The 15,413-nt window shown below is 37.5% G+C and overlaps 1 protein-coding gene across 7 annotated transcripts in view; it reads right to left on the bottom strand.

The window, feature by feature from the left end:
- The window catches only part of CNTNAP4 (contactin associated protein family member 4), a 253,729-nt gene that overhangs the window by 208,526 nt on the left and 29,790 nt on the right, over positions 1 to 15,413 (bottom strand). For 6 of the 7 annotated variants that reach the window (XM_036274253.1, XM_036274254.1, XM_036274257.1 and 3 more), the window contains exon 2: positions 7,548 to 7,658. In XM_036274253.1, the coding sequence (XP_036130146.1) occupies positions 7,548 to 7,658 (111 nt within the window). Of the gene's footprint in view, positions 1 to 7,547; positions 7,659 to 12,640; positions 12,651 to 15,413 lie in introns of those variants that run through there. The other variant, XM_036274259.1, reaches the window with a different exon arrangement.

A 15,413-nucleotide genomic window follows, 5' to 3' on the forward strand; every position in this document is an offset into this window, starting at 1 on the left:
AATTTGAGTCATTGTATCAGTTTCAGTGGGGTCATATTTTTAATCTGAATTCCTAGATTTTATAACAGTTGAAGACATTTCCTACGCCAGGAGCACTCTATGTCTTCTAGTTTGAGATGACTTATAAGGACAATCTGCCTCAAGGTTCAATTTCACTCATTCCCATGCTTTGAAACTTTCCATTATTAGAGTTAGAAAACAAGGCATTGCCTATAGACTATTACAAATAAGAAGAGTGGATTGTCATAGAATTTAAAAATCCTCAAATTCAACCCCATACTTTCATAGGAAAGGGAAAAAAGAGAAGAAATGTCATTTCTCCAAGGCCACCCACAATTCAGTATTATAATCTAGTTTTTATGATTGCAAAACCAGCATTTTTTAAAATATGTTTTTATTTTATTTTATTTTATTTTTAGAGAGAGAAGGGAGAGAGAGATAGAAACATCAATGAGAGAGCATCAGCATGCTGCCTCCTGCATGACCCCTACTGGGGGTCGAGCTCACAACCTGGGCATGTGCCCTGACTGGGAATCCAACCAACACCTCTCAGTCCATGGGACGCCGCTCAATCCACTGAGCCACAGCTCAATCCACTAAGCCACACGGCTGGGCAAAACCAGCATTTTTTATCATTATCAATTACTCAGGATTTGGCTACTTGGCACATTCACTCACATTACATCATCAGATTGATTCAGAGCCAAAGGAAATGTGCTACAGAGCAGACAAGGACGATGAAGGGACAGGGGGACTACCAAGACACTGGCGAGAGCATTAGAAGAGGGTGGGGCACATCCTTAAGGATGGGGGCCCAGAAGGGAGGGCAATGTCCAAAGGCAGGAGAGAACCAAACCGTCAGGTGGACAAATCACCTCTGGTGTCAAATCAAATGAATCGATAGAAGAAGAGAAGTGACTCTATATTAATCCCAGAGGTGACAGCAAACTCTCCTCGGCTTTAATGAATAGTGGATATAAGCATATCGAGAAATAAGATGTAAATCTTTACCCATTTTTATTTCACCTCCCAAGGCCAGTACACAAAATACAACCTAGAAGCACAAGTGACACACCACTGACCATGAACTTGATCTCATTCATTCTTCTCACCGTCATCAAAATGCTAGTAAGTTTTTTTTCAACCTCATAAACCAATTTCCAATTACTAAAAAAGTAAAAATACTTCCCACAAAACCATCAGGTCACCCTAATTCACAGACTTCGACTAAGGATATTTAAGAGCATGTCTTTGGTACTTCAAGCTAATTATGAACATATAAAATGCAACTATAAATCTTTGACCCTGCTTTGCTTAACCAGGAATAAATCAACTGTTCCCACCAGAGTTATGAGGAAGCCGGAATTCCCTGAGATTACCTTTGTATAAATTAATGTATATATTCGGTCCTGTGAGGTTTGCTAAAATGGGGTTAATTGGAAGGTCACACTTCGAAACTGTTTAGCACTCTCTTGGAACTGTGCCTTTGTAATTCGCGTGACCACACCACAGCGCTGTGATCATCTTCAATGAGGCCAGTAGCATCTCAGTACTTTCTTTGTGCTTCCAATAGAAAATGAGGGAATTAAAGCATAGAGGTAAAATATGTTTCTTGTCCTTAAATGAGTAAGAAGCAGCAGGGATTTAAACCCAGGAGTGGTGAATTGATCCCAGCTATGTCTAATACCAGCGTGTTTGCTCTTCCCCTGTTTTATGATCCACGGGAGCGAGCACCAGGGAGAGAAGCAGAGCTGGTGAGCTGAGGTTCAAGTGCGTTGGGGAAGCGGCTGTTCTGTGACTAGAGTGGTGACTCTCAGGAACCCGACTTTCCGGGGCTTTAGTCGGATTTAAGAGCTCTCATCACAATTTTAAGAACTGTACATCTCCTAATCCCAGAGATAAATTAGGCCACGAGAAAGAAAAATCAGACAAAGCTAATAAGAAGTCGTGTGCCACAGCCAGAACCAGCATGGAGATGTGGGACCCTTGCAACTCAAAGAATTATTGAGGTGCCAAGGGCTTACTCAGCGCAGATCCTGGGTGTGGTGGGGAAGCAGCTGATATAGAAGGACATAAACTCTTGTGTCTCTAACAGACTCCACAAGGACAGGCCTCCTGATGCAGTCAGCACTGCAGTCCTCAGGTGGCAGCCGGCCTGCCCGCCTCGGGTCCTGGGACCCACCCACTGCGCCCATGGGCACTTCGTCCCTTCGGCTCGAGTCTTTTTCAGTCCTGCACAAAATTCATCTCCAATTCTTTTCCTCCTAAAGAAAGTATTGGTTACTAAATATGTTAATGGTATTATTTTTGTTGTTTTTTTTATTTATTTTATTTTATTCTATTCTTTCCATCATCATTTATCCCCTTCTACCCTCTCCCACCTCCTCCCACCTCCCTCCCCGCCACAATCACCACACTGTGGTCCGTGTCCATGAGTTTTCCTTTTTTTTTTTTTTTTTTTTTTGCTCGGTCACTCTACCCCCGCGCCCCCCGCAAAGCTGCCAGCCCGCTCTCTGTGAATCTGTCTCTATTTTCCTTGTTAGTTCCGTTTGTTCATTAGATTCCACATGAGTGAAATCATATGGGACTTGTCTTTCTCTGACTGGCTCATTTCACGTAGCATAATGTTTCCCAGGCCTATTCATGCTGTTGCAAGAGGTAAATTTTTCCTTTTTACCATCAAGTAGTATATCACAGCTGCTTTATTCATTCATCTACTGATGGACACTTGGGCTGCTTCCAAATCGTGGCTATTGTAAATAACACTGCAATGAACATGGGGGTGCGTATATACTTAGAATTAGTGTTTCAGAAATGCAAATTAAAACCACAATGAGATATCACCTCACACCTGTCAGAATGGCTATCACCAATAAATCAACCAACAACAAGTGCTGGTGAGGATGTGGAGAAAAGGGAACCCTCATGTACTGTTGGTGGGAATGCAGACTGGTGCAGACACTGTGGAGAGCAGTATGGAGTCATCCAAAACATTAAAAATGGAACTGCCTTATATCCCAGGGATTCCACTTCTGGGAATTTATGCAAAGAAACCCCAAACATGAATGTTATTATTTTTTTTAATGTAATAATTCTAAAAGATTTCCTGCAATATGTTTAACACTGGGAAACATTCACCTCATCTGTCCTCTTAAGCAATGACATGCATCATTCATATCTTGGGAACCTATCTTTGGGATTTTAATTTAAGCATAATAGTTGTATGTGAACAAGCACAATGATTTAGGGCAGTAAGAATCACCAAGTAATTCTTCATAGAACGTAATAATTATTATCATCAGATGTATATCCAAGAATGAGAATTCTCTGTGTCAATTAACTAAATATGCTAATTTTGCCACAGATAGATGCTTGATTGTAACAGCAGATCCTATGTGCCTGGGAAAGCACTGTTTTACAGGCATTTGGAGGAGAAGGGCTGTGGTTTAAAAATATATATATAACGTGAAAATATAGACACATATTCAACTCTTTGACAACAAAGGAAATATTCTGATCTTTCAGAATAGATGAGAGAAAACAGGTATAGCTCGCAGATACTACAGTTCAGTTCCAGACCACCACAATAGAGCGAGTATCACAATAACGCGAATTGTAATCTTTTTTCTGGCAGAGGTCTGGACTTCCATTTATAAAAAAATAAAAAACGACATCTGTAAAGTGCAATCAAACAAAGTATCCCTGTATTTGTCAGTTATGGAAGCAATTGGTTATATACTTAAACATATGGACATATTTGTGTTTACACTCACACACACAAATATTTTATTTTTAATCTTACTGCTTTATTGTTTTACTTGTACACACAAGTACATCAGTTTGCAATAACCCATTTCCCAGGCTTCCAAGTACATGGAAATAAAAACTTTCATTGGAATTACACTGCCACCCCAGGAACAGTTCTACATATATCGCTTCTTTAAATTCTGCCCTAAGAACACACTTGGACTATCAAATGGTGCACTAGAACTTGTACATCAACAATAGCAAAAATTTATTTTTTTTAGTCCTCACCCAAGGACATTTTTTAGATATTTTGTTCAGATAGAGTGGGAGGAAGAGAGAGAGAGAGAAATATCAACGTGAAAGGGACACATCGAGTGGTTGCCACCCGCACAACCCAACCAGGGCTGGGGACAAACTGCAACCGAGGTACGCACCCTTAGTGGGAACCGAACCCAGGTCTCTCTGGACCGCAGGCTGATACTCTAACCGCTGAGCCAAACTGGCCAGGGCAACAATAGTAAAAATTTAAATTGCCTGTTATAATTCAAACAATACTGAAACTGCAACAATAGAAATATTATGTGAAGGCAGAGGGAGATTTAATTCCATTATATAGCCAGGATTAGTAGTGATGGTTTTTTTGTATGTGTTGTTTATAGTGAGGTTTGGATTACATGTCTCTGAGCTTTGAAATCTGCCAGGTTCCAATTGAGATGCATCTTCCCAGTGCAAAGGAAGCATGAGAAGAGTTACTTACTCCGTGGCACTTGTACTGGTTTCCTAGGGCCGCTGGAACAAAGTATCAGTAAATGGGCTGCTTGAAAGAACAGAATGTTTCCTCTTACAGTTTTGGAGCCTAGAAGTCCCAAATGAAGGTGTCAGCAGGTTCATGCTCTCTCAGTAGGCCTTAGAGAAGAATCCTTCCTTGCTTCTGGTAGTTGCTGGCATTCCATGACTTGTTTTGGTTTGTAGCTACATCATTCCAATGTCTGCTTCTGTCTTTACCAACCCTCCATCTGTCTTTTCTGTCTCTGTATGTCTCCAAATCCTATTCTCCTGATAAGGCCTTGTTTGGAGCCTACTCTAATCTGACAGAACCTTATTTTAACTTATATCTTCAAAGACTCTATGTCCAAATAAGATCACATTTACAGTATCAAGGTCAAGATTTGAATGTATCCTTTGAAGGACACAATTCCACCCACAATGGCACTCAAGTAAAAAATTTTAATGAATATACCTCCCCCCCCAAAAAAGATTAATTTTTCTTCCCTAATGGCAGAAGTAGGAACATTAATCTTTTCTCCTTTCCCCATTAGAGGGCCGAGTCATTTTCGCAGTTCTTCCACAGTTGGACAGCCGTGGGTTGTGGATCTTGATTTCTCACATCTTGTCTGTCCATCTTTGGCTCGAAGTTTTCCAGATTCCACAGAAAGAGTTTACCCGACCTGTGTTTCTAGGACACCAGGGCTTTTATTTGCTGATTTGGTTTATGTATACATGACCTGCGGACATGGCTGAATACACTTCCATAGCCTGATGTAAATACTACAAGAAATGTTGCCATACCAGGAATAATATATAGCCTTTAATAAATCACTCAAAATCTGACATTCCTTTGTGAACGCTTCATGTAATTAAGAGGGGGGAAAAAAGAAACACTAAATGAAAAAGAAAAATGTAATCAAGTAGGTTGACAACCAGCAAAAGATAATTAAAATGATCCTGTTTTGTTTCTCTGTTTCATTAACATGCAAATGAGATTCATGAAGTTTGATATTGTGTTTCACCAAGAGCCATAGAAATGAATTAAGAATGAAAATGAGTCCCACTGATGGAGGTTTCTGACGAGTATACGAATTAATGAAAAAAATAATTTTATCCAATTAATAACTTACATATACTTTTTGTGATTTATTGAACCTCAACAAATGAAATAAAGAGAGTTCAATTAAATTCTGTATCTCTTTCTAAGGACCAAATCCTGTGAAAGCTTTTATTCCTCAAATGGAGTAGTGGCAAATGTTAAACTCTGCTCTTCTTTAAAGGAGGACAAGATAGACCTCTTTCTAAGAGCAGTGCTGTGCCGGCAGAGTTCCTACTGGGAGGACCACGGGCACTGGATCAGGGCGGGCCTCAGAGGGTTTAGGAGAGACCACTTGTCTATGCTCAATCAGGAATTCAGAATTGAAAATAGGGAGAGAGAGTCCAGTGTGACCAATAACTCTCCTTACAAAGCAAATAAAAGTAACAGACAAACATTGACACAAATATATCCAAGGTTTCCTAAATTTCCCTTTGATACAAACATCTCAGACATTACTCTCAGTTGATACTCTCACACTCAGAAACACAGGGAAGTTACATCAGTTCTACACAATAAGAAAAGAAACAGACATAAGTAATTGTCTCAAATAATATGACATGAAATTTTAAAATAAACTTAAAATCATGCTAAGCTGTTGGATATTTATAATGTGTACCAGATGGCAAAACACAAACCAACATACACACACATGCACACATGATCTATTTGTTATATCTAAGGTTCAGTGAACTCAAACATTAAACAGCAGAACCAAGGATAACGTCAAGGAGTAAAACTGGAAGAAGTGGGCTGACATATGGCATGCTAGGAGAGGATAATAAATGAACAGATCACAGTTTTAATAATGTATGATGTGTCTACTGCTTTATGGTTGTTAAACATGTTTTCTGTGTTAGTACTGCCATAGAGTACATGGACAGATCTTTTTTGCTTTAGCAGATTATAAAAAGGAACCACAATAACGTTCTGTCCCTAAATGCACAGAGTTTTGAAATTCTCTCTTTTTCATACAGCAAGTTGCCATTTAATTATCTGCACTTTCCTTTAAACGTCTTCGGGCAATCAAACACAACCTAGGAGTCAGCAGTATGAACTGAGTGCTCTTAAAGGAAGGCGGATTCAGTTCCCGTTCCTCGACAGGAGAGCAAATCACGTTACCCACACTGAGAATGAAACACACCGAACGCTTATTATTTTTAAATAACTAGCAACTTCTAAAACTACTTCTTCTTGCAAACTTTCTTGCTTATCTTGAAACAGAGGGCCAAAGAAATTATGGCTACTGTATACATAATGACTGTATACAGATGTTTCTTGACTTACAATAGGGTTACCTCCCACTGAATCCATCCTAAGTTGAAAATATCATAAGTCAAAAATGCATTTAATACACTTAACCTACTGAACACCATAACTTAGCCTGGCCTACCTTAAACATGCCCAGAACACACTATCCAAAAATGTTGGCAACACAGTACACTACAGAGTGTCTGTTGTTTAACCTTGTGATCCTGTGCCTGACTGGGAGCTACAGCTCACTACCACTGCCCATCAGCCCCAGACAGTGTGGTACACATACCACTAGCCCAGGAAATAATCAATATGTATCACTTTTGCACATCAAAAAGTAAAAAAAAAAATTCTAAGTCAACCCATTGTAAGCCAGGAACCACCTCTATTGTTGTAGAAAAGTTTATTTTGTAGGATACATTAAAAAGCCTGCCAGATTGAAGGAATTCAATTCTTTAGGTGCTGAAATGATCACATAGGATTTGAACATGGGCTGCATCCCCCTGCCATTCCAGAACCAATCCTACACATCATGTATATCCCGTGAGCTACTACCATTTGCTTACTTAGAAATTTACTTCCATTTACAATATATCGCTTATAATGATTTTATTTTAAAAGAATAGAAAATTAATGAGATTCATCATGAACCAATGGGGGCGGGGGAGGGAGACAGACTTACCATCTCTTCGGTTTAGCCTTGCAAACCCAGGACCGTGGCTGCTCGAGAGCTCGGATGAACTGCTGAAAGACGCCTGCGACAAGGCAGACACCAGGGGCTCATCACAATCGTCTGCCAAGAGGAAAACATCCATCCAGATTAGTACAGTGCTGACAGCTTTCTTGGCGTCAGTAAATAAAAGAAACAAACAAAACAAAATAAGAAAAACTAGAATCTCTAACTATATACCCACTGTTTATATGCAATCTTCTCCTGTAGGTCTATTAAGTTCAATAAGAAAAGAAAAAAAATTAAAGACAGGAGAATATGAAAAAGGAGAAGGCAAATTGTATAGAAATGATAAAATGATATAATACCTTCATGTAGAAAAATTTTACTTAAATAAGAAACAAAAATACCTAACTTAGTGTACCTAACTTATAAATAAACTTATATAGGATTTCTAAATTTAACTATATAAAAATTAAAAACGTATGGTGACCAAAAGTTATGTAAAGTAAAGAGAAATATACTTGCAAAACAGTATTCAATTTATATTCCAAATTAAGGAAAACAAAATAAAATAAAGAAAAACAAAAACTACCTTTAACCCAGTTAGCCAACACATTAGGGGAAAAAAAAAAAAAAAAATGGCACAAGCCAAAATCAGAGAGTTCACCAAAGAGAACCAATATAAATTGATGTTCAAACTCAACAGTAAAAAGAAATGTAAATCAAGACTACAATCAGATACTATTTTACAGATGCTAAATTAACAGGAATTCAGAAGTCTCACAACACCAATCATGCATTCAATGTGGGCCAAGAGAGGTTCCCAGCAATGCACTGCTAGTGGGATTGCAAATTTAAGCAAGTATTTTTAACAAGCAATGTGTCCATTTGAACCTTCCCTACCTATGTTCCGCCAGTTCCATTGACAGGTTTTCTTGGAGAGAGTGGTCTTAAAATGAATCACTGCTCTCAAGGCACTTTGACTTCTTACTCAAGGATGCAATACAAATACTCTAGTATTTTCTGTATTCCGTGAAAAGAAAAAGGTTGGGTAGCAATGACCTAGAGAAACTCTTGCACTTGTACACCAGCAGATGTGTGCAATTTCTAGCAACGTTGCTCATCATAGCAAAAAATTGTGAACAGAGTGGGGGTGTGCAGGAAGAGATAAACCAAAGAGTTTATATGCATATGTACACAACTCATGGACACAGACAATAGTGTGGGGAAGGCAGGAGACGGATGAAGTGGGGAGGAGGGGTCAATGGGGTAAAAGGAGGGGGGGACATCTGCAATGCTTTCAACAATAAAGATAATTTTTTTTTTAACTCAAACTTCCAAATACCAAAGAACAGATCAATAAATCATAGTACTTTCATAACGGAATAACAAACAACAGTAAAAAGAAACCACACCAACATATCAAAAAAAAAAAAAAAAAAAGGTTGGATCTTAGAAACAAAATTTTCAGTGAAAAAAATCAAGTTATAGAAGACTATATAACGTTTCATAGTTTTGAGAGTTCTAAAAATTAACAAAGCTAAGTAACATTTGTTTGAGGACACATAAGTTTAAAAAAAAGAAACTATTAAGGAGATTTGATTTAGGGTGGTGAATACAATACAATATACAGATGATGTGTTATAGAACTGTACACCTGATGCCTATATAATTTATTAACCAATGTAACCCCAATACTTTTCAATAAAAATTTTTTAATTAAAAAAAATAATTTTAAATAAAGAAATAGCCCTGGTCTGTTTGGCTCAGAGATCAGAGTGTTGGCCCTCGGAGCAAAGGGTCTCAGGCTCAATTCCCAGTCAAGAGCATGTACCTGTGCTGCAGGTTTGATCCTTGGCCCTGGTCAGGGTCATGTGGAAGGTGACCAATTGATGTGTCTCTCTCGTATCGATGTTTCTCTCTCTCTCTTCCTCTCCCTTCCTCCCTCCCTCCCTTTCACTCTAACAACAAAAATCAATGAAAAAATATCCTTGGGTGAGGATTAACAAAAAATAAAAATAAAGAAATGAAAAGTATAAAATTTAAGTTAATTGGAAGAAGGCAAAATATATACAAAATAAGAATACATGGGAAATATATATATATAAAATAAGAATACATAGGAAGTATATACATATCTATTACCTAACCTTTTATGTGTATCATATATAAAATTTAAACATAAGGCACAAAGAGAGAGGGAAAATATAAGAATAGTCAGTCTTATGTTGACCATGATATCCATACATGCTTATTTTATTCTGCAAATTCTTCATTCTATGCAAGGTATTTGTCTTTTATTTTATACAATTATTAAAAGATTGTCATTTTTGTTCTGATCAGAAAAATATTTCTCTCATATTTAGGATGCAACACATATTGGTAATGAAAAATCATGCAGGGTTATAGTCCCAATTCTTAATAATAAGCAATTTAATTTAATTTAAATGAAATTAATCTAAAAATTATCTAGAGCATTCTAAAATTATGAAGCTTATTCTGCTTGAACATAGCTTTTTTTTAACAATCACAAGCAGTTTTACCGCTTAAATATTCAAATTACAATACTTTTCTGCAGTCCTGCTATTGAAATATGTTTTTCTTTAAAGCTAAATGTCTAAAGCATAAGTGATAAGTAAAAATTTACCAACTTAACATTTTAATGCCTTTCATAAGAATTTGCCTAAGATAGCATTTTATTTTTTAAGATCGTCTCATTTTCATTTTAAAATTTACTTTTTCTTCTTTCACACCTTAAATTATTTAGCTAACTCTTAAGACAGACTTGATAACTGCCCTACAGTTCCTGTATGTCTCTTTATTGGCTTAAATGCTGACACTGTCAATCTAGTTGCAATTCAAGTATTAAGAAGTGTAGACATTAAAAGACACACAACCCATGGAGCACTGAAGCAAATTCTGATTATGTGCAATCACAAACAACAATACACTTTAGTGCACTGTGGAAACTATTACCTGTGTGTTTGTACGTACAAAAGAGAGCATCATCTATGGGGGTAGGGAGTGCACATATGTGGTGTATGTGTGTGTGTGTGTGTGTTTACCAGAAGTACATATTTAATTATTAGTAGTATTCAGGTGAGAGTGAGACAAAAAAGATACTTAACTGAAATTCACAATCAATTACGGAGATTCAAATAAATATTTTGAACGTAAAATGCCTCTAGTGCAATCCATTGATCTAGAAGGCGTGTTTTATTGTTCATTTGTTTTGCCACTATAAAATAAGAATCAATCCTGTTCTATTTTTAGCTTGAAATGGGGTTAAAATAGAGAAGGGCTGCCCCGCCAGTGTGGCTCAGTGGGTGGAGGTAGTCCCATGCACCAGGAAGTGGTCTGTCAAGACACAAGCCAGGGTGTTTTAATCTCTCTCTTTTAAAAAAATCAATAAAAAAATATTTTTAAAGTTTTAAATAAGAGACAGGGTCCTTATTCCGTTTGTGGGGTGAGGGCCATGTGATATGGGAAACAGATGGAGGAATTGATCAGGGGGCTCCTGATGTTTGGTAACGTGCCAGTTGTCGGCCTGAGTGATGTTACATGGCATTATTACTCTTTGCCATGAGGATATACGGTACCTAACAATCTGTAGTATGTTTATTTAGCAACAAAATATTCTAAAATTATTCTTATATAAAACTTAAATACTAACTAGCATATTAGCACACGTTCAGTGAGTGCTCTGTGCTAAGAACAAGCATTTCACACATAGTATCTTTGCCATTCCTCTTTAAAGTACTAATATTATTTTTATATTACAGATGAGGTAACTGAGAAAAGAATTTGATTAACTTGCTCATCTCATTGTCATGGGACCATATTTACAAACTGTATTGAGGTCTAGAATCCAGTATGTAAGAACACCGTGACCACAATGATTATGTCTTTAGATTTGGAGTGTAGGAATTTCATCAGACACCATAATGACATGAATAAAATATCTCTCAAAAAGTCATGTACTCCAATTCCAGGTTTGCCAAGCTATTTGTTTATAACCAATTTGGTCTTCAATAGTCTTGACACCAGGAAGGGGGGAGTCTCAGACAGCAAGAATGAGTTTGGTATGAGTAAAGGGAATATTTCCCTCTAGACATTAATTAAATGAAATTCTGAAGTGTCAGTCTCCTGTGAATTTAATTCCTGAAAACCAGTTTTCTCTTGCTGCAACAATAAATACAGTTAAATGCAGGCTCTGGTCATGCAAAGCTGAGAACCACAACTGGGGGTGACTTTGCCCCCCAGGGGACATTGAGAAATTTCTGGAGACACTTTGGTCATCACAATTTGGAGGTACTCCTGGAATCTAGGGGGTGGTGGCCAGTGACGCTGCTGAACATCTTCCAGTGCACAGGGCAGCACTTCACAACAGAAAACTATCTGGTCCCAAATGTCAATAGGGCAGCAGCTGAGAAATCGTATTCTACACTCTGGTAAAAACAACCCAGTGCACTAGTCTTATGAGCTAATCTCTCAGCTAGAATTCTCAGCTTTCTCTCAAATTTTAATCGTTATTAGCTCTAATTTACAGCTTTTCAGAGTGCATCTAATTATTCTCCAGAGTGCATAAGCATAAAGGCATTTAAGTAAGGAGGTTTTCAAATCTGAAATAACATACTATTGCAATTCAAAACATAATTATACTGTTTTTTAATTAAGTACTATATTATATCACTTCACAGGGACATATCTATGTACACATATTACATAGATATTAGTATACATGTATTATATGATATATTATATCTTATTTGTATCTGTACTAAAATTATATATAATAGATATATACATGCATACACATATATATTATAATGCTCATATGTTATATACATACATATGTATATTTTATTATAATGCATACATGTATATAAGCTAAGTTGGCCACTAAATCATAAGTGTAAATGATGGCCTAAACTTATTGTATGATATCCTTGTATAAATATGTATGAACACATTTATATATGTATACATATTACATACATATAAATGTATTACTAACAATATATATGATTATATGTGTACATATACATATAATATGAATAAATTTCATATATTCATATTGTGATGTTAAATATACATCACACAATTGTACATATAATAGTGTATAAATATATGTACTTATATGTGTAAATATTTGTATATTTACATGTTACATATACATATCAATACACATGTATTTACATGTGTAGATATACTATATATTATATATAATATAGTGATTATTATATAATGTTACATTATATACTATTATTACATAATGTTATATATAAACATGTGATATATAGTATAATACTACATATTATATTATAGTATATATACATCATATATACAGTATTCCATATATGTGTGATTTACATATGTAAATATATAATGTACAATTATTGCCACCTTTGCACTCACCCCTACAGGACTGCCCACTACAGACGCTGCCAAGCAGGAGGAACCTGGGCAAAATACGGAGGGGGGAGGCTGGTCCTGGACCCTCTCCCTCTGCAGCCCCCCCCTCCCCTGAAAGGATGAGCAGCTCGGGCTGTGGCTGTTACCTCACCCCCAGTTCCCTCCCAGTGCTGCAGCCCACTAACCTTTCTCCTCTTCCTGCACATCACTGGCATGTGTACTCCACCTGCCCCGGGTCCGTTCGGCTTTGCTCTGCGTTGGCAGGCGCAGAGGCCCCAGCTCCCAGCTCCCCGCTCCCAGCTCCCCGCTCCCAGCTCCCAGCTCCCCTGCGCCGCCTTCTGATACTAAACCGAAGGTTTGTAAATTGCAGGAGCAGGATGGAAATTCTCTGCCACCCTCTCCAACTGTTAGGATGGGCCTCTGGGAGACTGAGGTCTTCCTGGCTACCAGTGTTGCTTATTGTACCCCCACCACCTCCACATGGAAGGCAGGACTGTCTACCTCCCAGCAAGGGCACTCTGGCTCGCATCCCGATTCCCGGAGAGGGGAATGGAGGGGCGGCAGAACTGCTTGGCCACAGCCTTCAGGTTGCCGCATTGCATGCTGGGCCTCAGCTCCCACTGTGCCCCACCCCTCACCCAGCCGTGCTGCCCCAAGTCAGAGCAGAGCCAGGTGTGCCTTGATAACCCTTAACAGAGAAGGCACTTGGACCAGGGGAAAAGGCACATTCTAGGTAAAAGGAGCTCAGGAGACGCCCATCACTAGAGAAATTTTAAAACACAGTCATCAAGGAGGAAGGCTTGTACAATTCAAAATGGTAGCAGGGAAAGTTTGGTTAATCAGTGTGTTTTTCTATTAAAGGAAGAAATGAATATCACTCTTACTACTCTATGTTTTTCCAAAATTATATTACTTTTTGTTCAGTCTTTTCATAGTGACATTAGAGTTTCCACATTAACCTTGATATACAGTTGGAAATGTGAAACTAGATTTTGGTCTTTTTCGTAAAAGAAAAAAAATTTTATTAACTGATTACATATGGAGAATTTCATTGAATTCTGTTAGAATATTCATATTCTCAGGGGGAAAATTACCTAATTTTTGCTGAGACATTCTCTCTCTCTCTCTCTCTCTCTCTCTCTCTCTCTCACACACACACACACACACACCTTACAGCTTTCAGGACACTACCTCAGAAAACTCACCATTTACTCTTCGTGTAAGAGAAAAACCACTGTCATTAAAAAGACAATGATAAATTAGATCTCTGGCAAATTGTGTACGTGAAAAATTTCAATAGCCTTTTATAATTAGAGATGCAAGCTATAGTGAAAGTATTTTAATATTGCTCGATCAAAAGTAATTTAATTTTATTTTACAAAGGGCTTTAATGCATAATTCTCAAGTAAGTAAAAGCTGTTCAGTTTTTAATAAAAGTAATTCAATTTTCTTAATCTCTGTGTAATACTACCTGTACTAAGATAATGGGTATATATTATTGGCTGCTTATGTTCTCAGTGCTTTACATGTATTAACTCATTTGATCCTGAAAAATACTCTATCCTATTTGATGCTATGAACTCTGTTGGACAATCAAAAAGAAAGGAACACAATGGTTAAATAACTTACCTAAGGCCACAGAGCTCCTGCTCTGACCCAGTACATTATCAAAACAAGTACTAGGCATCTAAAATATACTTGACAAAAAAAAAAAAACAGAGCTGATTCTCAGTAGCATTCAGCTTAGTTGCCAACAAGTAAAAACCACCTCTGTTTATTGGAAGATCTGCCAAAATCAGATGCATGCCTGCTAATGAATCATGTTTCCCACAGAAATATTCATTGCAGAAGAACAGGATAGGATAGGATACATAACAAACATGCTTAAAATATTTAAAAAGGCTATACACTAGAGGCAGGGGTGGAGTCATTGAGAGGGAGCTTTGGAAATGTTAGAATCTCAGTCTATTTAGAAAACAACCAAAGTTTATTTAGACCTAGTCCAATATTCCATTGACCAATTCAAGATTAAGGAATGACCTTCCTTTCAAGAAATCTATTTCCTGGAACAAAATGTTTTATTCCAATCTATACTATTGAAATTATCATCCAGTTGAAATGGGAAATCATCAACTAAGAAAGTGTGCAGTTCAACTAACACATATAAAAAATAGTGTGTACAAGGTGAAATTTCATCCAAAGTTAGGCAACAATATTGTTGTCTAACCACAAACAGAGTCTGAGTTATTTCTACAAATTATGGAGGTCTAGTTCCAGTATTCCAGGAGTCCCATCTCCATGCCCAAGCATGGCACAAGATCCTGTCCCTGATGTACCTCTGACTCCCGCCCAATGAGAGATTAAATAAACAAATGGACAACAGCCAGACTACATACAAAAATAGATCTCTGGCTCATAATGGGCAACTATCAGCTCAGGAAGCCAACCTACTATCTAGTA

The sequence above is a fragment of the Molossus molossus genome, unplaced genomic scaffold (genome assembly GCF_014108415.1).
Source record: "Molossus molossus isolate mMolMol1 unplaced genomic scaffold, mMolMol1.p scaffold_m16_p_21, whole genome shotgun sequence".
NCBI classification, from domain to species: Eukaryota; Metazoa; Chordata; class Mammalia; order Chiroptera; family Molossidae; genus Molossus; species Molossus molossus.